The 26,990-nt window shown below is 47.7% G+C and overlaps 3 protein-coding genes across 6 annotated transcripts; 2 read left to right on the forward strand and 1 right to left on the reverse strand.

The window, feature by feature from the left end:
- The first annotated feature begins 6,783 nt into the window (after positions 1 to 6,783).
- On the forward strand, positions 6,784 to 10,749 carry Bloc1s1 (biogenesis of lysosomal organelles complex 1 subunit 1). Its single transcript, XM_003475978.5, has 4 exons — positions 6,784 to 6,987; positions 7,773 to 7,845; positions 9,660 to 9,792; positions 10,397 to 10,749. Exons 1-4 carry the CDS (start codon positions 6,927 to 6,929, stop codon positions 10,505 to 10,507), a joined length of 378 nt encoding a protein of 125 aa, XP_003476026.2. The 5' UTR covers positions 6,784 to 6,926; the 3' UTR covers positions 10,508 to 10,749.
- Positions 10,750 to 10,949: 200 nt separating this feature from the next.
- Rdh5 (retinol dehydrogenase 5) lies at positions 10,950 to 16,008 on the forward strand. Of its 3 annotated transcripts, none has more exons than XM_063254901.1 (5): positions 10,950 to 11,465; positions 11,952 to 12,423; positions 12,566 to 12,824; positions 15,234 to 15,397; positions 15,664 to 16,008. In XM_063254901.1, the coding sequence occupies exons 2-5, from the start codon at positions 12,114 to 12,116 to the stop codon at positions 15,885 to 15,887; spliced, it is 957 nt and encodes a 318-aa protein (XP_063110971.1). In that variant the 5' UTR covers positions 10,950 to 11,465; positions 11,952 to 12,113; the 3' UTR covers positions 15,888 to 16,008. The 3 variants fall into 3 exon arrangements, with proteins under 3 accessions (XP_063110971.1, XP_003476258.1, XP_013014982.1); XM_003476210.5 differs by having other exon boundaries at positions 12,078 to 12,423; XM_013159528.3 differs by having other exon boundaries at positions 12,083 to 12,423.
- Positions 16,009 to 16,875: 867 nt separating this feature from the next.
- On the reverse strand, positions 16,876 to 20,215 carry Cd63 (CD63 molecule). Of its 2 annotated transcripts, none has more exons than XM_003476209.5 (8): positions 20,087 to 20,215; positions 19,497 to 19,573; positions 18,136 to 18,324; positions 17,881 to 17,955; positions 17,692 to 17,787; positions 17,439 to 17,579; positions 17,204 to 17,287; positions 16,876 to 17,030 (listed from the first exon to the last, which is right to left on the reverse strand). In XM_003476209.5, exons 2-8 carry the CDS (start codon positions 19,560 to 19,562, stop codon positions 16,965 to 16,967), a joined length of 717 nt encoding a protein of 238 aa, XP_003476257.1. In that variant the 5' UTR covers positions 19,563 to 19,573; positions 20,087 to 20,215; the 3' UTR covers positions 16,876 to 16,964. The 2 variants fall into 2 exon arrangements, with proteins under 2 accessions (XP_003476257.1, XP_005006482.1); XM_005006425.4 differs by lacking the exon at positions 20,087 to 20,215 and adding an exon at positions 19,914 to 20,074.
- Between the last annotated feature and the right edge of the window lie 6,775 nt (positions 20,216 to 26,990).

Raw genomic sequence — 26,990 nt, forward strand, 5'->3', positions numbered from 1 at the left:
TATGTCCATTCTCATTCTCTCCCCCCCACCTCGCCTTTTTGTCATTCTAAATCCCCCCCACCCAGTTTGTCTCTGTCACACTTGAAATCATTTTCAGACTTTTTCTCAATGTCCCTGTCTCTGTCTTTCAAAAGTTTCTTGTTGTTGTCTGTTGTTTGTCTTTTTGAGACAGGGTCTCACTGTGCAGTTCAGGCTGGCCTTGAGCTCATTTTGTAGCCCAGGTTGGTCTTGAATTGGCAACAATCCTCCTGCCTCAGCCTCCAGAGTGCTGGGATTACAGACATGCGCTGCCACCCCTCAAATGTTCTCTTATTCTTATGATACTCTCTTCTTTCCTAAAAAGCTCCAGTATGTGTCCTACATAACTCTTCTTCTCATGTTCCCATTATCTGTGTTTTGAGGTTTTGCTTTTGTTTTATTTTGTTTTGTTTTGTTTGAGACAGGGTCTCACTATGCAGTTCAGGCTGACCTTGAACTCACTATGTAGCTAGGCTGGCCACAAACTTGTGGTGTTCCTCTTGCCTCAGTCTCCTGAGTGCTGGGATTACAGGGATGCACCAGCATTTCCACCTCCCTTTGTTTCTCTCACCTCTTTGTTCTTTTATTTTCATTTTTATTTTTATTAGTACATGTTGGCAATACATAAGAATCACATTTCTTATGAGGAGTTGGTACACGTATACAACACACCCACCTTAATTCTTTTCTATTGCCTTTTCTCCTCTCCCTTGGGATTATAATTCTTGAAGAAAAAATAAACAAACTGGTGGTCCTAGAACAATCCTGCCCCAGAATTACTTGATGCTTTGCTCCTCCATTTTGTTTTTGTTTTTGGGTTTTTTTGTTTTTTGTTTTTTGGTTTTTGTTTTTTTTTTTTTGTTTTTTTTTTGTCTTTTTGAGACAGGGTCTCTCTATGCAGTTGAGGCTGGCCTTGAGCTCACTTTGTAGCTGGTCTCGAACTTGCAACGATCCTCCTGCCTCAGCCTCCCGAGTGCTGGGATTACAGGCGTGAGCCACCATGCCCGGCTTGCTCCTCCGTTTATACTTCACCTATGCACATCCTCCCCAGGGCAGCATCACACCTGTAAACAGGTGCTCAGGGGAAACACATTGCTGACCGAAGGCCTGGCACCAGCATGGCACTACTACTGCCACTGACTCCCAAAGGTTCCCTTTTCATCTTTTTCTATCTCAGCATCTCAGGCAGTAGAAAGGAGCTAATATATGAATGCAGAGGTGCAAAATCAGGAAGAAAGCCAGGACTCTTGACTCAAAACCCAGACCTCTGACCTGGTCCAAATGCCTCCAGATCCCCAGCTGCATTCTTGTTGCACCTACAGGTCCTGCCAGCCTGCTATCCACAGCACTGGCTGCTGAGAAACCCAAGGCTGAAATCAGATGCCAAGATTCTGCTTCTGACTCCCTCTGTCCAAATATTTGAGAAGTCACCTCACCCGCCACAGGAGGAAGGAACAGAAAAGAGGAGAGACTGGTCACCCAAAATTAGCCTGGCTAAAAATAGTGGGGCAAGGGCAGGCAGGGAACAGACAAGAGCATCCGATCAACCTAGTAAATACAGACAAGTAGGTTTCCCCTAAAAGGGAACTGAGACCTAATGTTGGATAAAAAGTAACAATATAGGGTGGGGGGATGTAGCCCAGCAGTCTAGCACCTACCTGGCAAATGTGAGAACCTGGGTTTGATTCCCAGTACAGAAAAAAAATTGTATTCATAATAATATAGATGACAGGGAAATGAAAACACAGGAGTGAACCATAGAGGAAGCTTAACATAAAAAAAAAAAAAAAATCTGCCAGAAAACTTATTGTGTTGTGTCAAGAGCTTAAAAATAATTAAATTAAAAACCAATGCTCAAAAAAAAATAAAATAAAATAAATAAAAAACCAATGCTCAGCCAATGTGGTAGCAAAAACCTGTAATACCTGCAGTCAGGAGGCTAAAATAGGAAGATCACAAGTTCAAGGCCACCCTGGGCTAGACAGCCAGTTCAAGACCAACATAAAGTACAGAGTGAGGCCCTGTCTCATAAGTAAAAATAAAAATAAAAAGCAATGCTCAGATTAAAGATGTGGCTTGCCTAGCATATATCAGATCCTAAGTTCAACCCACCATATGGGGTGGGACATGCTGATACTGCATTATTTCACTCATGTAACATTCTAAAAATGACAAAACTATTTAGAAATAAAGAACAAAATATTGGTTGCCAGGGGACCAAATTTGGGGAACAAAGATAAAATGAAAGCATAAGAGAGTTCCTTCATGGTAATAAGCTCTGTATGTTGGTTATAGGAGTGGTTATCTGAATTTGTACATGGGATAAAACTGCATAGTGGTGGCACACACCTGTAATCCTAGCACTTGGGAAGCTGAGGCAGGATCTGTGAGAATTTAAGGCTAACCTGTGCTACACAGTGAGTTCAAGGCCAGTCTGATCTACACAGCAAGTCCCTGTCTAGCTGGCTGGGGATATAGCTCAGCAGTCCAGTGCCTGCCTAACAAGTGCAAGGTTGTGAGTTCAATCCCCATAGCCCCCCCCCCCAAAAAAGAGGCCCTGTCACAAAATTTAAAAAGAAGAGTTCTGCATACCAATGTGGACCTCCTAATTCTGACACTATACTCCCAGTTACATACCATGTCCCTCCCCCTTGGAGGATGCTGAATCAATGACATGTTAGACCTCATGCACTATTTTTTGCAACTTCCTCTGAGTCCCACACCATTTCAAAACAATTTCAAAAATTAAAAATTGTGAAATGCCCAGATCCAGGAAAGACTTTGGCTTTTATCTGAGTGGAAACTAAGGCTTTCTCCAGTCCTTTCTCCTGCTGACACTTCCTTCCCCTTTCTCCGCTAACTTCAGCTCCCCCAGAATCCCAGTTCAGAGCTCTCAGAAACAGGCACTTGCTTCCACAACACCTACGTGCTGAGGGTTAACTTCTCTCTCCAACTCATCTGGCAATGGGAGTTTGAAGTGTGTGTGCTCCAGGCTCAGGCTCTCACAGCTCAGCACACACACCATCAAGATTTTCTCACCCCACCCACCTCTCCAGCAGGAGACCCTTCCTGCCTGCCTCTGAATTCTGGCTGTATCCAGAGCCTAAACTGTGGGAGTGGCTAAGAGATGAACATAAATGTGACTGAAGAGTCCATGGGGAAACGGCTTGACCACCCTGGTCAAGCCTTTGAGGTTCTAAGTGAAACCCTCAAGTCTCAAGGAGAGGATCAGGAGGTCATTTCCCACAGGGCGCCTTTTAGCCGGTCATCAGGGCCCCTTTTCTTTGAATCCTGGCTTCAGTCAACATTTGGAACTTGGCCACCCCACAAACAGCCCCCTCCCTTGAAGCCTCGCCAGATTTCCCAGCGTGTGAAGCCTTCTCCTCTCCCTCATCTCCCACAGCCCTCACCCAGCCCCTAACAACTCAGCAGCTCCCAGCTTAGCCCTGCAGCCAGTTTGGAGTTTGCTAATTAAACGAACTCTGAGAGAGACCTCAATAGGGAAAAAGAATAGAGAAAAGGAGAATAGTGTTACATTCATTCTTTCTAAGAGAAAATAATCTGGGCGGCCTTGGTAGGGAGAGGTGGGCAGAAAACAGATCTCAGAGTTCAAGCGTCTCAGGATATGCATGAAACTTGTGCCCATCTCAACCAGAGGCAAGTGGAGCTGAGCTTCAAAAACAGAAACAGGCAGATAGTGAGCAATGAGGGCCCAGGACAAGACTAGATGGAAGATGTCCCCAGAGAGAACAGCTAGCGTTCCCAGCTATAAGCCACTGCCCAGCTCTAGGAAAAAGATCAGCCAGTGTGTGGCAGAGGAGGGCAGGGCTGATGTCTACAGATTCCAGGCAGACTCAGATTCCAGGCAGACTCTGCTCTGATAGTGAAAATGTCAGGGAGGTGTCCCAAGGGGGCAGGCACAGCACAGCATGGACCTGACACTGTCCTCCAGGGGCCTGTTCTTTCTGCACACTCAGCCCTGAAGCCTCAGCACCAACCCCTTTTGTGAGCCTCAAACCTGCATTTCATTTGTCCAGGTCACCATCCTACCACACCCTGCCAATACCTGTCCTTCTCCAGGCCACACAGATCTGGGAGTGAAACCAGGCAGGCATCTTCCAAGTGCCTGTTTTGCTTGCTCACTGTGGTTGGAAGCCAGAGGGGAGGACTGGGCCAAAAGGCCTGGTGATGTTCTCGCTCTTCCCGCTACTATTGATCACCCTTGCCCTGCAGCACAGCTTCTTCTCAAATGCTCCCCACTGCTGGGATTCCCTTCTGCTTATGCCCAAACAGCTAGCAGGGCATGGTGAGGAGTCAGGGAGCTGCCCTGGTAGGTGCTCCCTGGCCTCCTCTTCTGGGGGCTCTCCATGGCTTCTGCAGTATAGTGGGTTTATACTCAGGCTCTGGACTCAGCTTGAATTTGTATCTTAGCTCTATGACTTATGAACTCTACTGCCTAACTGCTCTGTATGTCAGGTGTGGTGGTACATATCTGTAATACCAGCACTTGGGAGGCTAGGCAGGAGGATCCCCATGAGTTGGAGCCCCACCTGGGTTACATAGGAGTTCAAAGCCAGTGTGAACTACATACTGAAACCCTGTCTCAAAGAACAAAGCACAAAATAAAAACAAAAAAAGTATTGTTCTAGAGACTAAATGAATTAAATTATCGGAACTGCTTGATCTATTGGAAATAATCAAAATGTTGGGGAAAATGTTCACAATATGCATATTAGCATAGAGAAACACAGTCTAACATTTTTGTTTAGGTTTGTTGTTTATTTTGTTTTGAGACAAGGTCTTGCTATATAGTCCAGGCTGGGCTCAAACTCAAAGCAATCCTTCTGTTTCAGCCTCTCAAGTGCTGGCATTACAGATGCCACTACACCTGACAATTTCGATTTTTGTGTTTATGTGTGTGTGTGCATTGTGGGTCAAACCCAGGCCCCTGGACATACAAGGTAAGCAAGCTACATACCAGCCCATATTTAAAATTTGGCACTTAGTGTTCTGCTTTAAGCCTAACCATTTCATGTGCTTTTTCTCACTCATGTTTTAATGTCTGTACCTCTCACAGGATTTAGAGCACTATTTTATTAACAGATGAATGAGTAACTGATCACTAGTTCTCACTTTTATTCAGAAAATTCAAAATAATTTATTATAATTCAATCAGCACTCAATTCTCCTCCTCCTGCTAGAGGATATACTAAAGTTAATTTCAACTATGAGTTGGGCATGGTGGCACACACCTGTGACCCCAGTGCCCAGAAAGCTGAAACAGGAAGATCACTGCAAGTTCAAGGCCAGCCTGGGCTGCACAGTGAGTTCAAGGCCAGCCTACAGAATAGTGAGACCCTGTTTCAAAAAACAAAACAAAAACTAAAGTGAAAATCTCAACTATACCACTTAAGACTCAAATGAGTAAATGCCAAAAGGAACAGTCTTAGGTATGCTTTAGGTCAGTGATTTTCAGGCTCAGAAGCACATGAGAATCACCTGAATAACTTTTTAAAAATACTGATGTTCAAGCTCCACTTCTCAGAGAATCTATTTCAATCTGGGATCAAAATTTTGCTTGTTTGTAGACAGTCTTGTTTTATACAGTTCAAGCGAGCCTTGAACTCACTATGTAGTCCAGACTGGCCTCAAACTCCTGGTGATTCTCCCTCAGCCTTGTAAATGCTGGATTACAAATGCCTAGCCCAAAGCATTTCTCTGTCATGTGAATTTAGCCAGAGCTGAAAACGATCAAATCCAATCTCCTTATTTTACTAAATGGAAATCCATAACGGGTGAGCAAACTGCTCAAAGTTATTCAGCCTGTTACGGGCAAGACACTTCTTGAGCAGAGCGTGGTGACGCATGACTGTAACGGTAGCACTTAGCAGGCACAGGCATAAATAGCGCTGTGAGTCTGAGGCCAGCCTAGGCTACATAACGACATAGTGAGTTAAAGGCCACTCTGAGCTACTTAGCAGAGCCTATCTCAACCTCTCTCCAAAAAAAGACCACCAAAACTAAGCACATAGGTATGTGCAGAAAAATGAGTTTGAGGTCAGCCTGGTTAACCATGCAAGACTTCCATGAAAAAAAAAAAAAAAAAAGCACCAACAGGCATTGTAGCAATAGCAATATGTTGACTATGTCTATAATTTTTTTCGGTTGGAATTACTTCTGGAAGCATTCTTGTTTAGTTCAAGGAGGCATTGTATAATTCACCTTTTACTTTGACAGAAGCACTTAATGCTTCTGTTAAGACTAATTGGGTTTGCATTCCCTGACCACAAAAGGACAGAGATGGAATTGTACATTTCCCACACGCAGCTCGCCAAATTAGCAAAGCTCCCTAGAAGGCCCCTTGAGTGCCTAAAATGCTTCTCTACAGTGATCACCCAGAGCTGATAGACCTGGCGGGGCAGCCAAAAGCGAAACGGCTGGAAGAGAGGAAAGCACTCTGTTCTAAGGGACAGGGAGCTGGGAATCAACTGAGAATCAGCAGCACTGCCAGAAGGTAAAACCAGAGAAAGAAAAGAATTTCAATGAGCTCAGGAAGCCACTGCCAGAACAGAACTGAGGAACTCTCTGGCAACACCAACCCTGCCGGGGGGGGGGGGGGGGGGGTCTCAAAGCCACAGAGATGTTAAAAACTGGTTCTGCAATACAGGAACTGAGGAACACTAACTCCAACTCTCAACTAAAAGCGAGCTGCCAATAACAAAAAGAGCTCACCGGCCTTGCCAACGCCTCTCCTCCCAAATATCCACACAACCAAACGCCTCTCCACTCTGAAAGAGGGCGGTCCTGTCCTCACGTGACGCCGCAGCCACGTGACCCGCCCAAGGAGCCGGCGCAGTCCGGTCCAGCAGCTGCAGGGTGGCACGCCCAACCCCCAGCCCCAAGCCACCATGCTGTCCCGCCTGCTCAAAGAACACCAGGCCAAGCAGAACGAACGCAAGGAGCTACAGGGTGAGCGAAAAGTCCTGTCGGCTTCTCCGGCCGCGGCCTAGCTTCAGTACGGAGCCTGGACCTCAAGTACCTGCGCAGATCCAGGGTGGGCGCGTGTAGAGGAGAAGGGATTGGGGGCTGCTCTTTGGGAAGTTCTGTCCCCTTGTCTTAGGGACCTTCACTCTCTAGTCCCCTTGGCAACTCCCCCAATTCCCGTGCAAGCGTGGCCCTAGCTCCGCCCCTTGCCCCTGAGACACCGTGCCAATTGGTCCGGGGAGCCGGGGCCTGGAAGCGGAAAGGAACGCCCCGCGGCGAGTGAGTCTGGGCAGCTCGGAGACTGCGTTCCTGAGAGGCCTAACGCCACCGAATAGGAGATGGAAGCGCTTCTCTCCTTAATGTAGACTGGGAGTCCCAGGGTTGCCCATCCTTTGGCTAAAATATTGGAGAGAGTGCCTAGAAGTTAGGAGACCTGGGCACACCACGACTCGGCACCACCGGAGGAGTTTTCCCCTCTCAGGGTATCGGTTTCCTCATCTCTAAAGTGAAAGGGATTGCATTGTGTTCCGAAAGGACATTTCCAGGTCTGGCATTTTGAATTTAGTTGAATGTCCTGGGAACTAGCAGAATAATAATGGCAAGGCCTGGGGATTTAGCGCAGCGGCATAAGCGCCTGCCTTGCAAGCGCGCAGTAGTGAGTTTGATCCCCGGTACCAAAAAGAAGAAGAAGAATGGCATAAGTGGGAAAGAATTAGCACTACCACCTAAGAAACAAGGGTTCACGCCAATACCTTTCCTCCCTCCCTCAGAAAAAAGAAGACGAGAAGCCATCACTGCAGCGACCTGCCTGACAGAAGCTTTGGTAGACCACCTCAATGTGGGGTATGAGCCTCTTCACAACAACAGTTACCTCCCTCACGCATCCCCAACTCCAGTTAGGCCTTAGCAAAGTGTCAGAGCCTGGGGCTGTTCTTGAGGCTTGGGTCATGTGGAACTTTATGAGAGAAGCTTGAATCAGCTCTGACCACTAAAGCTAGGTGAGGAGGGAACAGCTGCAGTGGTCAGAGAAGCTGCCAGATTCCCCCCACACACACACACACATTAAGTTCCTGGCACTTACAATGTGATGCCATCTGCCCACCTCCTTTTACCATTCCAAATCCAGCTGTCACTTGGGCAGGAGGGGAAACACCCTCCATTTTATCACACTCTTCTCTTCCCACCCTGTGGCAAGCCAGGAGAACAGCTGGCAGGAAAGAGATGGCACAGCTGGTGAGGGTGAGAGTAGAACCTGTGCCAGGAGCTGTGGCAGAGCCAGGCTGTCTCTTCTTTCTGGGCCTCCGGAGACCTCCCTTTTCCCCAGCCCTAAATCAGAATGCCAATAATAGCCAATAATAGAGTTAGGAAGAAACAAAGTTGTCTCTTGACTCTGCATGTGACTCAGAAGAGTGCAGAGATGATGATTTGATAGGCTGCTGGAAGAAAGGAGGCAGTGTGGTGCATTCCACCCCAGGGCAAGCAGAACAGCCTGGTTGTGAATCCAGAGACTGAGTCATCAGAGGAGGTCATACAAGGACTGGGGTCATCGTTGCTCATCTAGAGTAAACTGGGAGAAAGAAAGGCTGCAGTTCAGGACCTGGGGGACCCCACCCACCCACATGGGTCCCCACTGGACTCCGCTGTGCCATCATTTGTGAGGTTAGCTTAGGCTTCTCCCTCTTCTATTCCTTTGCTAGAGGATACCCCACTTTCCACAGAGGGCAGCTAACACAATACCAGATTAGAAAGGGTTTTGTTTTGCTGCCCACAGCTCCTTTTATTCCCCAGTAAAGAAAACAAAGGCTCAGTCAGTCTTGACCCTGATCAGGTGTCCTGCCCACTCTCTTGACCCCTTCCCAGCCCCTTGCCTCCTTCAGCCCCCACACATTCCAGTGGCGGGGGCCACCGGATGTAGGTCTCCTGGCTGACCTAGAGCTTTGGGGTGGGGAGTGAAAGATTCATGGGCCAATAAGGCAGAACAATTATGGAAGAGGGAGGTGCAAAAAAGATTGGTGGAGGATTGAGGATACCACCCACAGGGTCCAAATGGTAAGAGCTGCAGCACCTTGATTGAGAAGGAGCAGAAGGGAGGGAATCTGTGTGTTTGCTCATCTGTGTAGGATAGGCCAAAGGACAAGGCCTGGGAAAGAGCCAGGGAGAAACCTCTGGGACAGCCTCTCTTGACCGTTTTTTGGGAGGGGTTTGCTCTCTTATCCCACCCGAGATTCAAGAAAGGCTTCATTTCCCCTCCCAACTTCTTGCACAGATCCCTAGGCTCACAATCACTGCCAGATGTGTCCTGGCTACAGGATTTTCCCAGCATCGCCGCACCTCCTTTTCCCTCCCAATTTTTTATTCAGGGATACCCCACCCCCGGGTTAAATTCCCCACCCCCCACCCAGTTGCAAGAATTACTTTGGGGGATAAGGAAGGGTGTGTTTTTAGTCTGCTCCCAGTTTGGCTCTCCTGGGAATCCTGGGAGTGGAGGAAGGAGCTGGCTTCATTTGCATGTATACTAGTAGTTATTTGCATCATGTCCTAGAAAAGCCAGAATCACAATGTTTTAGCCAGCCCTGACTCCTGGCTGAAACTAGGGAATATTGTCCAGAGTACCAAGCCTATTGGATGAGCTAACCTCCCCACTCCTCCAATCATAGTGTGGCCCAGGCCTACATGAACCAAAGAAAGCTGGACCATGAAGTGAAGACCCTGCAGGTCCAAGCTGCCCAGTTTGCCAAGCAGACAGGCCAGTGGATCGGGATGGTGGAGAACTTCAACCAGGCACTTAAGGTGGGCCACACTTCCGACATCACTACTCTCATCCAAGCTCTCATTGGCTCCCTCAGACTTTGTTTAAGAAAGAACGGGGGCTGGGGATTTAGCTCAGCGGCATAAGCACCTGCCTTGCAAGCAGGCAGTCGTGAGTTCGATCCCTGGTACCGATAAAAACGAAAAAAGACCAAAAAAAAAAAAAAAAAAACCTCAAGAAAGAAGTGAGGGTTGGTCCCAAATACCCAGTCTATGGTCCCCAGTGTCAGAGAAGCCAAAGAAAGAAATGAAGGCTGGGTTTGGGGCATAGTTCAGTGTGCAGAGGTTGGCTCCCAGCACCACTACAACAACAACAACAAAGTTGCTCAATATGTCCAGTTTGAGGAGGCACACACATGTGGTCCCAGCTACTCAGGAAGCTAAGGCGGTAAGGTCACTTGAGCTCAGGAGTTTGAGGCTAGCCTGGACAACATATGGAGATACCTCCCCCCATCACAAAAAAAAAAAAATTGGTGGATCCAAGAACGATCTTTTCCAGGAGATAGAAGGAATGTGTTCCCCAGATTGGGAGTCATAATCTATCCATTCTGATTCCTGGGCTCCACCCCTCTCTCACCCTTCCCAGGAAATCGGGGATGTGGAGAATTGGGCTCGGAGTATTGAACTGGACATGCGCACCATTGCCACCGCCCTGGAGTATGTCTACAAAGGGCAGTTGCAGTCTGCCCCCTCCTAGCCCCTATTCCCTCCCCCTCCTCACTGTAGGGGCAGGAGGGAGACTGATGGGTCATAAGACACAGTGTCCAGCCAGGCATGGTGGCGCATGCCTGTAATTCCAGCACTTGGGAGGCTGAGGCAGGAGGATCATGGGCGAGTTCAAGACCAGCCTGGGTTACAAAGTGAACTCAAGGCCCTCCTGAACTGCATAGTGAGACCCTATCTCAAAAAGACCAAAATTAAAGTTTTTTTAAAACAGCAGCATCCATTTCTATGTGGTATGTTTCAAGAAGTTACTGGCTTCAATATGGGAGTGGAAGAGGTTGTTTTCCAACTTCTTCCCAACTTCTACTGTCCAGCTTTCTCTCCGTGGACTTAGTGTAGGTGGCTTTTGGATAAGCAGAGGGTGAAGTTATCCACATGTCCCTAGAAAAGATCCTACTGGCCCCCATGCCAAGCTTCCCAGGTCTGGACTTCAGTTACAGAGGAGAAACAGACAAGCAGCATGCCTGGTTGCAGTGCTGGCTGGCCGCCTCGCCACGTGCTCATGGCCTCTCTCAGGCTGGCACTAAGCAGTGTCATGCGTCTGGGCTGGGTAGGAGATTAATTCTTGAGGGCATTTCAGGGCTAAGAAGACAAGCAAATGACAGGTTCAAGAGAGAAGGGCAGCTGCATCCTTGACAGCTCCGCCTCCGGGGAGACCATAGCAGGGACAGTAAGAAGCCCAGATTGAGAAAAACAGTCCAAGAGAGGACCTGTGTAGATCTGGCCTCTACCAAGCCCTGGCTTCAGCCCTGCCAGCTTCAGCTGCTCTGGCTCCGCCTCCGTGTCCCTCCCCCACCCATCCTGCATACACTTAACACTCCTGGCGCCTGAGTCCACCCATTCCAGCTAGTGTGGGAGCTGTGGAAGACCAGGAGCAAAGCACAAGAAGCAGCTTCACGAGTCATAATATCTGCCTGCTTTCCCCAGAGGAGGTAAGCGGAATCCTGGGAGCTGAGGGTGTGACAAGACGGTAGCTAGATATGACATGTATTGAAGCTGAAGGTTGAAAGCTTTCAGCTTTAAACGTGTGCTTTAACCACATTGTGCCTCCCATCTGCTACAACCTCGAGATAGACAGACCTGCTACAAGAAAAACCAAGTTCAGACATACAGTAAGGTCAGCATCACACAGCAAGTTTGGGGCCATAGGGATTGAAATGCAGGGCTCCTGCCTCTGTGTGGTTCCAAAAATAAGACCACAGTTATGTTTAAGGGATTTTGGTGTCCCTGTTTTAGTAAAAGCTTGATGGCAAACCAAAACATCCTTCTGCTCCCAGATAGCAGGTTCACACACAGGACCCAGCCCACGGTTTGGCTGCATTCATAAGTATAGGAGTCTGCCCAGGTCTTTTTTTTTTTCCTTTTTTTTTTTTTTTTTTTTGTTTTTTGTTGTTGTTGTTGTTTTTCTTGCACAATAGGTATAATTTGCCAATAATCCACCAAGCAAGTAATTTCTACATCTGCTCAAACCAGATACTTCAGCTGAAAGGATGTAAGGGGCATGGTCTTAAGGACCAGAGTAAACAACAAGCTTTTCTGCCCAGCCTAGGCTGCCACCTGCAGGTTATCTGGATCCAGCAATGTGGCTTCCTCTGCTCCTGGGTACCTTGCTCTGGGCAGCACTGTGGTTGCTCAGAGACCGGCAGAAACTGCCTGCCAGCGATCCCTTCATCTTTATCACTGGCTGTGACTCAGGCTTTGGACGCCTTCTGGCACTGCGAATGGACCAGAAGGGCTTCCGAGTCCTGGCCAGCTGCCTGACCCCATCTGGGGCAAAGGAACTGCAGCAGATGGCTTCTTCCCGCCTCCACACCACCCTGCTGGACGTCACTGATCACCAGAGTGTCCAGCAGGCAGCCAAATGGGTAGAGACACACGTTCAGGGAGCAGGTAAGTATGAGCCACCAGGAATTTGGTGTACCCAACGTCCATGGTGACCCCACCAGCTGTGGGAAGCTAAAACAATGGGGAGCAGCAGTAAGAGAAAACTTGGGAGTGCCTGACTGCCCCCATCTGTCTCACCTCCCCACAGGGCTTTTTGGTCTGGTGAATAACGCTGGTGTGGCAGGCATCATCGGGCCCACACCCTGGCTAACATGGGAAGACTTCCATCAGGTGCTGAATGTGAATACATTGGGTCCCATCAGGGTCACCCTTGCCCTGCTGCCCCTGCTACAGCAGGCCCAGGGCAGAGTAGTCAACATCACCAGTGTCCTGGGTCGCATCGCAGCCAATGGTGGGGGCTACTGTGTCTCCAAGTTTGGCCTGGAAGCCTTCTCTGACAGTCTAAGGTGAGGGGTTATGGGGCTCTGGGCTCCAGGCCTAAGTGACAGCCCACTCAACAAATCAAGGAGCACCTGGCCAATGTAGATCAACAGAGCTGATTAAGGTACAGTGTAGTGAAGGTTTATGAGAAGATAGTTGTTTGATTTGGGGGGTTTTTGTTGTTTATTGAGACAGCATCTCGCTATGTAGTTTAGGCTGATCTTGAACTATAGCAGTTCTCCTGTCTCAGCCTCCTGGAATTACAGGCATGCACCACCACACCCAACTCCGGGTTTCTCTCAGCAAACTTTAGTAGTTTACTTGTCTTTACTTGTGTTTTCTTAATCTGTTAAATTAGGATAAGAAGACCTGCCAGGTAAGTACTGGGAGTAAAATGAGGTATGTGTAAGAACCGTTAACACATAGTAAATGCTCACAAGAACCTGCTATCATTAGGGGGGAAAAAAATCACTCAGAGCCAGGCATGGTAGTGCACATCTGTAATTCCAGCACTCTGGAAGGATGAGCCAAAAGAGTCACAAGTTCCAGCCCAGCCTGAGCAATTTAGCAAAAATGTTTTAAAATTTAAAAAAATTTTTTAAATTTGTAGCTCAGCAGCATAAGCACCTGCCTTGTAAGCAGGCAGTCATGAGTTCGATTCCCAGTACTGATTTAAAAAAAAAAAAAATTTTAACCATGTGGCTTACTACAAAAAACCTGAGTTCACTCAGCACCAGAAAAAAAAAATTAAAATAGCTGGTTGTGATGGTAAACACCTAGAATACCACCAGTTGGGAGATGGAGGCAGGAAGACTGTCATGAATTCAAGGCCAACCTACACTATAGAGCAAGATCCTGTCTCATAAAAGCAAAATACAAACAACAAGAACCATCATACACGTGAACAAGTAGCTTTTGGTAATATTGTTCTTGTCATTTTTTCATTTAATTCTCCCAACAGCCAGTATATCACTGGTCAGTGGAAGCTGTGCAACTAATGCCACTCTAGACTCTTCACCCCCAGCACTCAGGATTCAATCCTGTTTGGGGATCTGGGAAACAGACTATTGTAAAGAACCAGAAAACTTTTCTGAGGACAGCTACTTTTTTTCTTCTTCTCATTTCTGGTTTTTTGAGACAGACTCTGTAGGTAGTGCAGTTTGGTGTTTTGTTATGTTTTTGTTTTTTTTTTTTTTTGTACAAGGAATCAAACTTAGGATTTTGAGTTTGTCAGGCAGATGCTGTGCCACTGAGCTATATCCCCAGCTCTCCAGGCTGGTCTTGATCTTATGGCAGTCTTCCTGCTTCTGTCTCTGGAATGCAGAGATTACAGACAAATGAAACCACAGCCGGCTCCTTGCCCCCTCCATCCATTTTTACATTTTTAAATCCTTACATTGTAAATGGTTGTATAAGAACCTAGCTAGAAATGCCAGGGATATAGCTCACTGGCACAGCATATGCCTGGGCAAGCACAGTGTCGTGAGTTGGATCCCCAGTATCAAAAAATAAAAATACCTAGTCAGGTGTGGTGGCATACACCTGAGGTCCCAGCATTTGGGAGAATGAGGCAGGAGGATCCCAGACAATTCAAGGCCAGCTTGGGCTACACAGTGAGTTCAAAGCTAGCCTCAACTGTATAGCAAGATTCTCTTAAAATAATATTTCTTGGCATGCAGTGCCCAAGATATTTTCTTTCAAAAAAAAAAAAAAGTTTGACCCTTGCTTGACTAAATCATAGAAGAAAATATACACAGTTCATGCCTAGAATCCTGGCTCTCTGAAGGCTGAGGCATGAGGATCAAGAGTTCATAGCTGGGGCTGGGGATTTAGCTCAGCGGCATTAGCGCCTGCCTTGCAAGCAGGCAGTTGTGAGTTCGATCCCCAGTACCGATAAAAAGGAAAAAGACAAAAAAAAAAAAAAAAAGAGTTCATAGCCAACCTGGGCTCATAATGAGACCCTATCAAAAAAAAGAGAAGGGTCGGGGATTTAGTTCAGTGGCCTAAGCACTTGCCTGGCAAGTGTGAGGTTGTGAGTTTGATCTCAGATACCACAAATAAAATAAACCTCAAAATTACCTCCCTGTGGGTGGAATATGTAGCTCAGTGGTACAGCACTTGCCTAGCCTCCTGCAGGCCTCTATTTGATCTCCAGTGCCACAAAATAAAAAGGTACTTCTCAGGGCTGGGGATTTAGCTCAGCAGCATAAGCAACCTGTCTTGTAAGGACATGGTCATGAGTTTGATCCCTGGTACCAAAAAGGAAAAAAAAAAAAAGGATACTTCTCTCCCTCTTCGGCTTGCACCCAGTTCCAGGACAGTTGCAATGTCTGTGTCAGGACTCCTGTATCTGGCCTGTTCCTGATTCCCTTTCTACATCCTTGAGAGTCCCCCCCTCATAGGGCAAGAACCCAGCTTCTTTACCCACACTTCAGGCGGGACGTGGCTCCTTTTGGGGTACGAGTCTCCATCGTGGAGCCTGGCTTCTTCCAAACCCCTGTGACCAGCTTGGAGAGTCTGGAGAACACCCTGCAGGCATGCTGGGCACGGCTACCTCCAGCCACACGGGCCCGCTATGGGGATGCCTTCTTCTCCACCTGTGAGTAGCCAAGCCGAGGGCACAAGGAGGGACATGAGAGCCAGAGGCCAGTCCACATCAGCCCCTCAGGCGCAGGGTAGGGGTAAACGGAATGCCATGGGAGAGTGTGCAGGCGCCCCGTGGAACCTGCCAAGTCCTCCACCAGGGGAAGGGACAGAGGAGCCCCCTCATCTCTGCAAAGCAACAAGCCCAACTAACCAGAAGTAGGGCCTAGGATGGGCTGGACCTGGGAGGGGATGCTGATGGCACCCACCCTGTGGCCATAGACCTCAGAGTGCAGCGGCGCATCATGAACATGATCTGCGACCCGGATCTAACCAAAGTGAGCCAATGCCTAGAGCACGCACTGACCGCTCGCCACCCCCGAACCCGCTACAGCCCAGGCTGGGATGCCAAGCTACTCTGGCTGCCTGCCTCCTACCTGCCAGCTAGCCTTGTGGATGCTGCGCTCACCTGGCTCCTTCCTAAGCCTGCCCAGTCAGTGCATTGAGCCCAGCCTTCCAGCAAAATTGTTTTTCCAAGGGCAAGGACTTTTTATTTGTCCCCAACCTGGTAATGCCTGCTATATGGCACAAAATAGACATTAAAAATAAACGTATTTTAAAACAAAAGTAAGTGGACAGAGTGCTTGGAGACTGACCCCACATAAGTGCTAATTACCCTAAGTTAACTGTCCAAGCCTCCAGTTTTTTTAATACCTGCAGGACAACCAGTAACCACTGGGGAGCATAAGTGAACTACATTGCTTTTATGGGTGCCCTTAAATGGTACCCAGGAATGGCCACAAGAGGGCACTTTTCCCTTACTTCCTATGTGAGGTAGGGTTACAATTCTGTTTGTAGTGGAAATAGCTTTATTTTTTGTGGTGGGAAGATAAGCCAGCACCAGATCCGGCCCACAGAAGAAAAAGCAATACTCAGATTCTCAATACTAAGAATAAGGAACCAGGCACCATGGCACATGCCTGTAACCCCAGCACTCAGGAGGCTGAGGCAGGAGGACTGCCATAGTTGAAGAGCTATAGTGAGACACTGTCACCAAAAAAAAAAAAAAAAGAAAGGGACACTGACCCTGCGGGTTTCAAGTGGCCTTACCACCCCTTTGCAAGTCTCCCTAAAGTTGAGCAAGAGGGAGTATTCTGCGCATGTCTATGGGCCATACTCAAAACAGGTAGGAGCACTACAGGAAATCCCTCCAACTTGACTTATGCATATGGTCTTGTGAATATTCTAGTGCTAAGCCTGGCAGCAGACTAGGGACAGACAGGGACATGGACCACAGCCTCCTCTGGATCCCCACTTCTCCCTCTGCCAGTCCAACAAACATCTTCGGCAAAATCCTTCTTTTCCAAACACCTCCCCAAACAGGCCTGCCTTTTCCAGAGGTACATGTGGCAAAGTACCAGAGGACAGGAACACAGAGAAAAGGAAAAGGGTACTAACATGGCAGCATACTAAGACAAGTGAGACCATCACTCCTTTTGGTCTGAAAAAATAATCCGTTTAATTGAAAAAACCTGGGGATACTACTCTACTCCCCTAGATGAGGGGGCTAAAGAGACGACCCCCTACATCACTTCATAGCCACTTCGGATACTCTTCACAAGGCAGCAGGCAAAGATGATTCCCAGGACCTAGAAGGAAAGAGTGGAAAGGAATGGAAGGGTAGGCTAGCCCAGGAATGCCCCTACATTCGGGCTCTTGTTCGAAGAGGCCAGTACCTCTTGTTCTCCACCCTCCTCCCCACTGACCCTGCTCCCCAGAAACCCTGGGCCTGGTCCCAGCCCTTGCCCAGGGCATCTCTCACCTCAACAAAAGCAATGCCCAGGGCTGCTGCAGCCACCAACAGCACATTTCTTCTCAGCCAGTTCCCAATCTTCTCCACACAGCCCTGAAAGGAGGCAGGAAAACACAGCAGGAGCAGCATCAGAAACTGATTGCCTGTCTCTTCTCACTCCTGACCCTGTTTACTACCATCACAGGTCTCTCTTGCCTCCAAAATCATCCCCAGGTTTCCCAAGTTCCACACTGTCTTTTCTTACCTCAGTATTGATAAAATTAAGCTTGAAGTCAGTGCCACAGCCCATGGTGACGTTGATACAGCAGGAGTCAGGAACTCGGTCCTTGCCCATGCCAAAGATGTTCTCCCAATCTGTGTAGTTAGCAGCCCCACAGCAATGAAACTGGGGAAGTGAAGAGAAAGAGGAGGAAAAGTCAGCAAGTGACACTTCACTTTCAATGTGGAGATTAGGACTGTCTTACCCCACTACCCCTGCTCCCAGCAATGCTACTCACTTTTGTCTGCAACTTGTCTAGAAATGCAGCTGTACCATTGTTTTTGGGGTAATTCTGCATCTGCTGTCGGAAGTCCTTATTAAACTCTGCTCTCACCTGAGAGGAGAAAGAAACAGTGTTAAGGTAAAAATCAGGTACATGGATCCCAGCACAGCCAGAGGCAGGGCTCTCTCCTTATTTCCTGCTTACCTTGTCTCTAAAAACATAGCCAGCGATGGCTATGGCCAACTCCACTAGCATGATAAGAGTCAGAAAAATGGCAAACTGCAGAGGCAAAGGAAAGGAGTCAGGGCAGGAATCTGGATGAGAAGGGTCTGCTCTTGCCTAGTCAGTGCCTGGAACATGCATGGAGCTCTTCCTCACCCACCTGCTTTGCCACCCTGCTATAGAAATCCCCTCTGGCAGTTCCAGGCACCCACACCATCCAACACACTCTGAACTCACAGTGATCATGAGACAGTAGTTCTCCTTGCAGGCTCCACAGCAGCCTATGAAAGCAACCAGGAAGAGGAAGGCCCCCACTGCAATGATGATCACAGGCAACAGGCTGCCAGGAGTAGCCCCCTGGCTCATGGTTCCACTCAGGATAGGCTTGACCACTATACCCACAGCAATCAATCCCACTGCACAGGCCTATGGGGAAGGCAGATGAACGTTAGGACCAAATCAACCCAGCAGCCCTCCACACTGTGGGCAAGTATAGTGAGGACACAGACCTGACCACATCCGAGGAGCCAGGGAGATTCTCACTCCTAGAAATCTTTTTTTTTTTTTTTTTTTTTTTTTTTTTTGGTACTAGGGATCGAACTTATGACCTTGTGCTTCCCAAGCAGGTGCTTACACTGCTGAGCTAAATCCCCAGCCCTCCTAGAAATTTTTCAAAGGGGTAGCAGGACATTGATTGTCCCATCCTTGCCCTGAGTGAAGGCTGGGGAATTGTTCTAGAGCCAATAAGAGGAACGAACCTTTTAAAGATGATTGCCTAAACTGTAACCCAAACCCCACTTATTTATTGCAAAGTGCCAATGCTGCAATTAAGCCAAAATACTGACGTTTTAGTTTAGAAAAACAACTCATACATTAACATTTTTTGTCTTAAAAACAAACAGCGTAAGTCATAGGTTCACCACCACTGTAGATACTCAGGGAGGAAAGGATTAGGAGCCAAGCCTTCCTTTAAGAAGCTTTACATCCAGAGGAAGGACCAAAGGAAAAAAAAGAGAAGTACACAGAAACTTGACCCCAAGGCATATATTCTTGACCCACAGTCGTACTGGCTTCCAGGGATCTCAGCTAGATTCTACTAGAACTGCCTGCCCCCTCACTTGGCCTCCAGTGACTAAGAGCCTCAGGGGAGGGAGGAGGAAAGGGCCAAGAGTGTCATGCCCTCCCTGGGCAAACAGTAGCCTTTCGGCTAGAGCAAAATAAAGATGGGCAGAGCCCTTTTCTTCCAAGCAGTTGGGCTGGGAAAGAGAAGGAAAAGAGGATTCCAACAGGCAGCAGTGGAGGGAAGCCTCGTTGGTGATAGCATCGGGCCGTTGGATGGTTGCCCCACTACCATATCACAAGTGGTTGGGTCACCAGACAGGAAGGGCCAGGAGAAGTGGGGGTGGGGTGGTGTGTTGTACATCCAGTTGGGACATTCTAGGTCCAAACCAAAAGCTGCAGGGAGTGGCTGGACTGCCTTCAGCCCTTTCCTGGAGCTCCCCTTCCACATTTGGTCTCCAGCTGCCTGCACTCCGGGTCCCCCAAACCCTAACAACTCTTGCGCCCACGCGCCCCCACCGCTGTTTCTCCCCACTCACGCAGAACACCAGCAAAAGAATGTAGAGCAGGAACTTGACACATTTCATTCCTCCTTCCACCGCCATGGTTGCTGGGCCTGGGGCCGGTAAGAAGAGAAGGGAGAGAAGCGGAGTGTTGAGCCAAGGGGGCCCGCCCTCCGCACTCCCGGCCGGCCCTCGAGGCCTTCCCTGCGCGGCCCCAGTCCGGCCCCGCCCACGGGGAAGCCTGCGGCCGTGTCCACGTCTCCCAGCCCCCTCTGCTCCCCCGGACGGGGTGGGGGCGACGCCCGAGATCCCAGCTCCTCGGGAGCGCGGGAGTCTACACGAAGAACAAGGGGTTCGAGCCTGGTGTCCGCCCGTGGGCTACCATCCCTGGACGTCAAACACCCCCCCCACCCAACACGCCCGAAAACGGTCCTCCACCCAGTCTCGACCCACCGCCGTCACTTTCCGCCAGACGCCGACTTCCTCCGAAAAAAGTGCGGCCAGTGCCCCCTAGCACCGCGGGCCTCGGAAGCAAATTGGCTCGAGGGCCGCGGGACAGGCCCGCCTCCGGAGGCCGGGGGTCCCCTCACCCGCACCCGCACCCGTCGTGGACGCCGCGGCCTCACCCGGACTCCCCGAGGCTGTGCGATCCTCTCCCGCCGAAGCTCTGGGCGCTCTGGCGGCGCCCCCGGCTCCCGCCCCGCCTGCTGCGCAGCCCCGCCCCGGCCCCGGCTCCGGCCACAGCCCCCTCCCCCCGGGCCGCCGGCCTCCCTCGTGACGCGGGAACAGCTGCGGCCTGAGTCACCGCGATCGGTAGTGAGGGCCGAGCCCCCCCTGCGGGCCACGTGGCCCTACCGTAAGGCGGCGCCCACCGCCCCCGGGACGCCACCGGATCGGGTCTCGGCGCCCCGGGGTCCTCGGGAACCGGCCGCGCGCGCTGCGGTGCTGCTGTGCAGGCGGAAGAGGCCGGCGAGCGCCGAGGACCGACCGATGGCGGGTCGAGTTGTCTTCTGAGCGCCCAGACGGCGGAGCCGAGGCGAGGTGAGGAGGCGACTTGCAGAGACCTGTCCCACCCTCCAGCTGGAGCCCAACTCGCACCCCAGCTCCACGGCTGTCCCAGCCCTGCTCCCGTCCCGGAGTCTGCGGAAGGCTGTGCTCCCAGCCCGCCTGGAGTCGGATGGGACCTGAATAAACACTTACAGAAAGTGCCTGGCCTGTGTTGAGTCTCCCACCATTCTGGCTGGGGACTGGGCCATCTTGACGCGTGAGAATTGAGTCTGTGTCCCAGGCAGTGTCACCGACCCGGTCCAGAGAGGGTCCCGAAAGACAAGGGAAAGAATGCCATCGTACCCTACCCTCAGAATAAATCCACGGACTCTTGTACCAGAAAAATAATTTTCAGGATTTGTCAGTCAAGAGATATGAAAAAGATTTGCCTTGAAGAAAAAAGACTCAAAAAAAAAAAAAAAGAAAGAAAGAAAGAAACAAACAAACAAAAGGGACTGTGATATTCAGAATATTTTGAAGAGCTGAGAGATTTTTTTTTTCCCCGAGGGTAGAAACCTATGGAATTTGTGAATCTAGAAGTTACATCTTGGTTTATGGGAGGAAAGCATGGCCCACCCACAGAAAGATAACTGCCCATTTTACAGGTGAAAGGCAGAAACTTGGTCATAAATATTTTAAGTGGGTAATGTAAAATGTTTTGCCTATAAACTTTCTTTGAACGCTCTCAACCTTTATTTTAAGATCAGTTTCATGCCCTTTATCAATTAAGCTAAATTATGAACCTATAATGTTACAAGCAGCTGAGTTAGAAATATTATAGGCAGTCAGGGCTGAGCCCTCAAAGGAGCCAGTACAGAAGTTCAGTGACTGCTGAGGAGACAGTCACCCCCTGCTGTGAGCCAGATTTCAAGACAAAAGGCAAAGTCAGTACAACCACATCCTAAGGATGACAGTCCAGATAGTTCTCTGTCAGCCCCAAGGAAGTCAGGAGTCAGCATGCCAACACCTACAAGAAGGGTCACAGTTGTTAAGCATGCCCGATTACTACGTGACAGCTCCCCCTATTTGTTCCTGATTTAATCAATTTTACCTTAGTGATTAATCTTATTGGTTGGCCACAATTCTGTCCTACCTTATGCCCACCTTGTGAATTCCCATTTTTCTCTACCTTGAACCCATCTCAACCCATGATTTTACCTAGAAAAGTCCCCAGAAAAGACAGAGTCCTTGGCAACCCACTTGGGACCGGTTCAGTCCCTCAGACAGAAACTTTCTTTCTCTCAATAAGTATATTTTGTTCTTAATCTCTGTTGTTCCATCCCACCAGCCACTGGTGATTCCCAGTGGTTCACCATAGGACCAGCCTCCACACTCCCAGGCTGAACCCCACCCCTTAGGTTCTTAAAGTCCTGACTCTAAGCCACTTCCTGAGTCTTGGGACTATGTGCACAAAGAAAGGAGGAGACTGTAAAGGCGTAGGGGAGGTGATCTGGGCTGGGCTGAGAACTGGTTTCTAGGAATGCACTTTCCAGCAGAGTACACTAAGCTCTTTCTGGGCCTTACTCCCCTTTATCTGGCAGACAGGCTGTGGAGGAGGAGTCAAGACGCCAAAGAAAGAAGTATTCATCCGCTTCCTTTCATTGCTGCCACTAGATGCCACACATGTGCTTGGCACGGGGACAGCAAGGAGAAAGGCAATGGCCTGCCTTCTATGGGGAGCAACCAGGTTCTGTCCACATTAAAAAAAAGGGTGGGGGGATACAGAAGCTCCTGGTAGCCACCAAAGGAGCTCAGAGGAAGGGACAACAGAGGAAAGTGGACTTTTCAAAGATGGGAATGGGGTTTTCTTCCTAAGTGACCTTGAAGAATAAACTGACAAGTTTTCAGTAGCAGGGATAAGAACAGCGAACCATAAAAAAAAAACAGCATTTTAAAAAAGCTCGGGAGGCTAAGACAGGAGGATCAATACAAGTTCAAAACCAGCCTACGTTACAAAGTGAGCTCAAGGCCAGCTTGAACTACATAGCCAGACCCTGCCTCAAAAAGACAAAAAAAAAAAAAAAAAAAAAAGCATATGGCAGGCAGGGGTTGGCTGGCTCTGGAGGGCTTGGGAAAAGATGAGGCAAGGACTGTAGGGAAGCTGATCAGAAGATGTAGACTGGCAGACCTGGGTTGGAGGTGCAGTGAGTGGTAGAGTGCTTGCCTGTCATGCTTCAGGCCCTGAGGTCCTCCTCAGTACCAAGGGGGAAAAAAAAAAAAAAGATTGTCAGATCTGATATACCAAACACAGGAGTATAATATCTGTTTCTTTGATTGGACTTTTGACCAAACCAGCTGTAAAACACATTTTGGGAACAAGTGAGGAAATGTGAATACGGAACATGAGTCAGACATGAGGCCAGGCGTGGTGGCACATTCCTGTAATCCCAACCTATGGGAGACTGAACCAGGAGGATCACCATGAGTTCCTGGCCAGCGGGGGCTGCAAAGTGAGTTCAAGTCCACCCTGAACTGCATAGTAAAACTTCTCTCAAAAAAACAAACAAAAAGATGTAACAAAATTATGTTGTTGGGCTAGGGTCGGATACTTTGCAACTGTGGGTAAACAAGCACTGTCACTGAAGTCAGACAAATGCACTCACATAATTCTTAAGGATAAACAACAGTCACTGAGATTCTAAATAGGTATCATCACCTTGAGAAAGCCAGGAAAAGCCACTGACCCAACACCTCCAGAAAAGCCCCTGTTCTTTTTCATCCCAGCTTGCTAGGTGATCCACTTCCCCATATGATCCCGATTTAATCAATATGACCTGAGCAATTATGCTCCTGATCTTATTGGTTGACCATAATTTTGTCCCACCTCAAGACTATCTTGTGATTTCTTATTTTTCCTCACCTTGGACCTGCCTCACCTCATGGTTTTGCTCTATAAAAATTTCCAGAGAAGGGCTGGGGATATAGCTCAGCAGCACAGCACCTGGCTAGCAAGCACAAGGTACTGAGTTTAATTCCCAGTACGAAAGAAAAAAAATTCTTAGGAAAGGCAGGGTCCTCAGCACCCTCTCGAGACCACTTATCTCTCTCAGAAGCTTTCTTTCTCCAATAAATATATTATTCTTAGAATATTATTCTAAAATTCATTGTTTGATTTTAGAAAACACACACCAGACATCTAGCAGGTTAGAAGTTTCTTTCCTTTATATCAGTATGATCATGTAGGGAAATTTCTGTATTTCTTTAAAGATGCATCCTAAAATATTGAAAGGTGGGGCCAAGAATACAGCTCAGCAGCATAGCGCCTACCTGGCAAGCAGGAGGTTGTAAGTTTGATTCCTGGTACCAAAAAATAAAATAAAATACTGAAAGGTGAAATGTCATGTGTGTAATGTGGAACACTTTCCAAAACAATAGATGAAGCAGAAATAAGGTGGCTAGGTAACAGGAGCCCTGTGGGGTATGTTCTGTAGACATGGGGGAGGGGGAACACTTTTGAGAAGGAAGCAGGATCCTGGCGCTGGCCCTCCTTTGAAATGAGGACTTAACCCAAAAGACAGCTGATATCATGCTCTGGGGAAAGAGGGTAGGAGCCACTACCCAGGAAAGCATGAGGTAGTCACCCAAGGCAAGAAGCACATGAGGGACATTCAGGTAAGACATTCTACATGCACCTGGGGTGTTAAACTCAGGAGAGAAGAGGCAGAGAAGATGAAAGTGACACCTAAAGCTGAGCCTGGTGATGTGCAACTGTAGTTCTAGTACTTTAGGAGGCTAAGGCACGCAGACTTCTTGAGCGCTAGGACTGGAGGTCAGCTTGGGTAATGTAAGGAGATCTTGTCTCTTTAAAGAAAAAAAAAGTGATGGGCTGGGTATACAGCTCAGTGGTAAAGCACCTGCCTGGCAAGTGCAAGGTCCTGAGTTCAATTCTCAGTACAAAAAAAAAAAAACCTGGTATCTAAATCCATGGATGGAAGCCAGGTGTGGTGGTACACAGTGTAGTCTTAGCTACTCAGAAAATAGAGGTAGGAGGATCCTATAAGTCCAGGAGTTCATGACTAGCCTGGACAAAGTAGCAAAACTTATTTCTTAAAAATTAACTAATTAGTTAATACATCAACAGGTGGGTGAGAGCCAAAGAAAGGGGAAAAAAGAAAACTTCAGGGAACCTTTATGTTTAAGAAATATGGAGTTAATGAATATAATTGTTATGTATCACAAAAAATACACTAATTTTATAAAATAAAAAGAAGTATGGGGGCCAGGCATAGTGGCACATACTTGTAATCCCAGCACTGGGGAGGCTGAGGTAGAAGGATCACCATGAGTTCAAGGGCAGCCTGAGCTACAAAGTGAGACCCCCACCTTGAAAAAAAAATGGGTGTCAGTGCTGAGTGTGGTGTTGCATGTATGTAATCCCAGATGCTCAGAAGGCTGAGGTAGGAGAACCACAAGGTCAAGTCCATACTGGGCAACTTAGTGAGACCCTGTGCCAAAATAAAAAGGGCTGGAGATTGGGCTGGGTAGCTTCTGAGTTGACTCCCCAGTACCATCAAAAAGAGAGGGAGAGAGGGAGAGAGAAAAAGACAGACGCAGAGACAGAGACAGAACAAAGAGGACAGGAGGGGAGGGAAATAATGAATGAAAAAAAAATGGAAAGAAAAGGAATGGGATGGAATGAAATACGGGGGCCCAGTAGCCAGTAAAGAGGCTGAAAGGGAAGGAGCCGTAGCAGCTAGGCCTCTACTAGGCCAGGCACTATGCTGAGCACCTATCTCCATTAGCTCAGGACTAAATTTCAGCCAGGAATTTAGCTCAGCCGCACAGCACAGTGTCTGCCAGGCAAGCATGAGGTTGTGTTTGGTCTCTGGTACCAAATCAATCAATAAATAAATCTCACAACAATCCTATAAGATCAGCATTATTTTCCCTGTTTTGTTGCAGTTTTTTGTTTATTTTTAGTATTGGAAAATGAACCCAGGACCTTCATCTTCAGTCTTTCTTTCTTTCTTTCTTTTTTTTTTTTTTTTTTTTTTTTTTTGAGATAGGGTCTAAGAAGCTAAATTGCAAGGCTGGGCTTGAATTTGAACTTCAAATCCTTCTGCCTCAGCCTCCCAGAGTTCTGGGATTTCAAGCATGCACCATTATGCCCAGTTTGGTTTTCCTGTTTTACAGATAAGTGAGCTGAGGCTTAGAAATGAGGAGTAATATGCCCAGCCACTAAGAAGTGAACTTAGCATCTAAACACAGGTCCATGGGGGTTTCCAAACTCCATGCTTTAGCAGAGCATGGTGGCACATACCTGAAATCCCAGCACTCGGGAAACTGAAGCAGAAGAATAGCTGCAAGTTTAAAGGCCAGTCTGGGCTACATAGTGAGACCCTGTCTCTCAAAAAACCAAAAAATATAGGGGCTGGGGGTTTAGCTCAGCGACGTAAGCACCTGCCTTACCAGCAAGCAGTTGTGAGTTTGATCCCTGGTACCGATAAAAATGAAAAAGACCAAAAAAAATTCACCAAAAAAAAAAAAAAAGAAAGAAAGAAAGAAAAAACCAAAAAATAAAATAAAATAAAAATTAAAGTCAATAATATGTCTTTATACTTAACTATCTTATAATTCAATTTGTCCATTGTATATTGCAACCAACATATTAAATGTGTTTCAATGGCTGACAATATTTTTTTTTAAGGCAAGGTCTCACTGTAGCCCAGGTGGACCTTGAACTTTACGTAGCTCAGGTTGACTGCTAAGTTGTAGTGATCCTCCTGAGTGACAGGATTACAGGCTTGCCCTACTATGTCCTGCCCTTGACTGGCAGTCCTGAGGTTTATTTTAGGGATACAGTTTATATTATAAGCATCCTGAAAAATCATGCTAGTGCTTATTTCCTGGTTAAGTCTTATTTTGGAGAAAATACATTAACAAAAAAACCTTCCAAACTTGAGAAAAAAATTTAACATACAGATAAGTGAAGCACATAGAACCCCAAATACCAATGATTAGAAAAGAGTACTCCAGGGGCTGGGGATTTAGCTCAGTGGCATAAGCACTTGCCTTGAAAGCAGGCAGTTGTGAGTTCGATCCCTGGTACCGATAAAAACGAAAAAAAGCCAAAAAAAAAAAAAAAAAAAAAAGAAAAGAGCACTCTCCAACACATAGTAGTCAAAATACCAGAAATCTAACATAACAACACAATCTTCAAAGCTGTTAGCCAAAAGTGATCACTTACTCATAAACAAAAACTCATCAGAATTACACCCAACTTCTTAAAATAAACCTTAGTCAAAGTGAGGTTTAAGTGAAGTGTGCAAGTCCTAAGAAAAAACAACTTCCAACCCAGACTAATACATCCTGCAAAGTTATCTTTCAAAATTGATGGAGAAACTAGCTATTTCTATGATAAAGATCACCCTAAGAAATTTATATTACACAGCTACAGTGATAAAACACACACACACACACAACAGAGTTCTGGCACAAAAATAGAAATGAATATTAATGAAACATAATAGAGGATGCAAAAAT

This window comes from Cavia porcellus, unplaced genomic scaffold (assembly GCF_034190915.1).
Source record: "Cavia porcellus strain 051 isolate PalLab524CR breed Dunkin Hartley unplaced genomic scaffold, mCavPor4.1 scaffold_8, whole genome shotgun sequence".
NCBI classification, from domain to species: domain Eukaryota; kingdom Metazoa; phylum Chordata; class Mammalia; order Rodentia; family Caviidae; genus Cavia; species Cavia porcellus.

Bases quoted from the DNA above. Each gene is read 5' to 3' on its own strand.
- Bloc1s1 (XM_003475978.5), top strand. From the start codon at position 6,927: ATGCTGTCCCGCCTGCTCAAAGAACACCAGGCCAAGCAGAACGAACGC. The intron at 6,988-7,772 runs GTGAGCGAAAAG...TCCCTCCCTCAG, and splicing joins CGAACGCAAGGAGCTACAGG to AAAAAAGAAGACGAGAAGCC. The intron at 9,793-10,396 runs GTGGGCCACACT...CACCCTTCCCAG, and splicing joins ACTTCAACCAGGCACTTAAG to GAAATCGGGGATGTGGAGAA.
- Rdh5 (XM_063254901.1), top strand. From the start codon at position 12,114: ATGTGGCTTCCTCTGCTCCTGGGTACCTTGCTCTGGGCAGCACTGTGG. The intron at 12,424-12,565 runs GTAAGTATGAGC...ACCTCCCCACAG, and splicing joins GACACACGTTCAGGGAGCAG to GGCTTTTTGGTCTGGTGAAT. The intron at 15,398-15,663 runs GTGAGTAGCCAA...CTGTGGCCATAG, and splicing joins GGATGCCTTCTTCTCCACCT to ACCTCAGAGTGCAGCGGCGC.
- Cd63 (XM_003476209.5), bottom strand. From the start codon at position 19,562: ATGGCGGTGGAAGGAGGAATGAAATGTGTCAAGTTCCTGCTCTACATT. The intron at 18,325-19,496 runs GTGAGTGGGGAG...CCTTCCCCATAG, and splicing joins TTCTTTTGCTGGTGTTCTGC to GCCTGTGCAGTGGGATTGAT. The intron at 17,580-17,691 runs GTGAGTAGCATT...TCACTTCCCCAG, and splicing joins TAGACAAGTTGCAGACAAAA to TTTCATTGCTGTGGGGCTGC.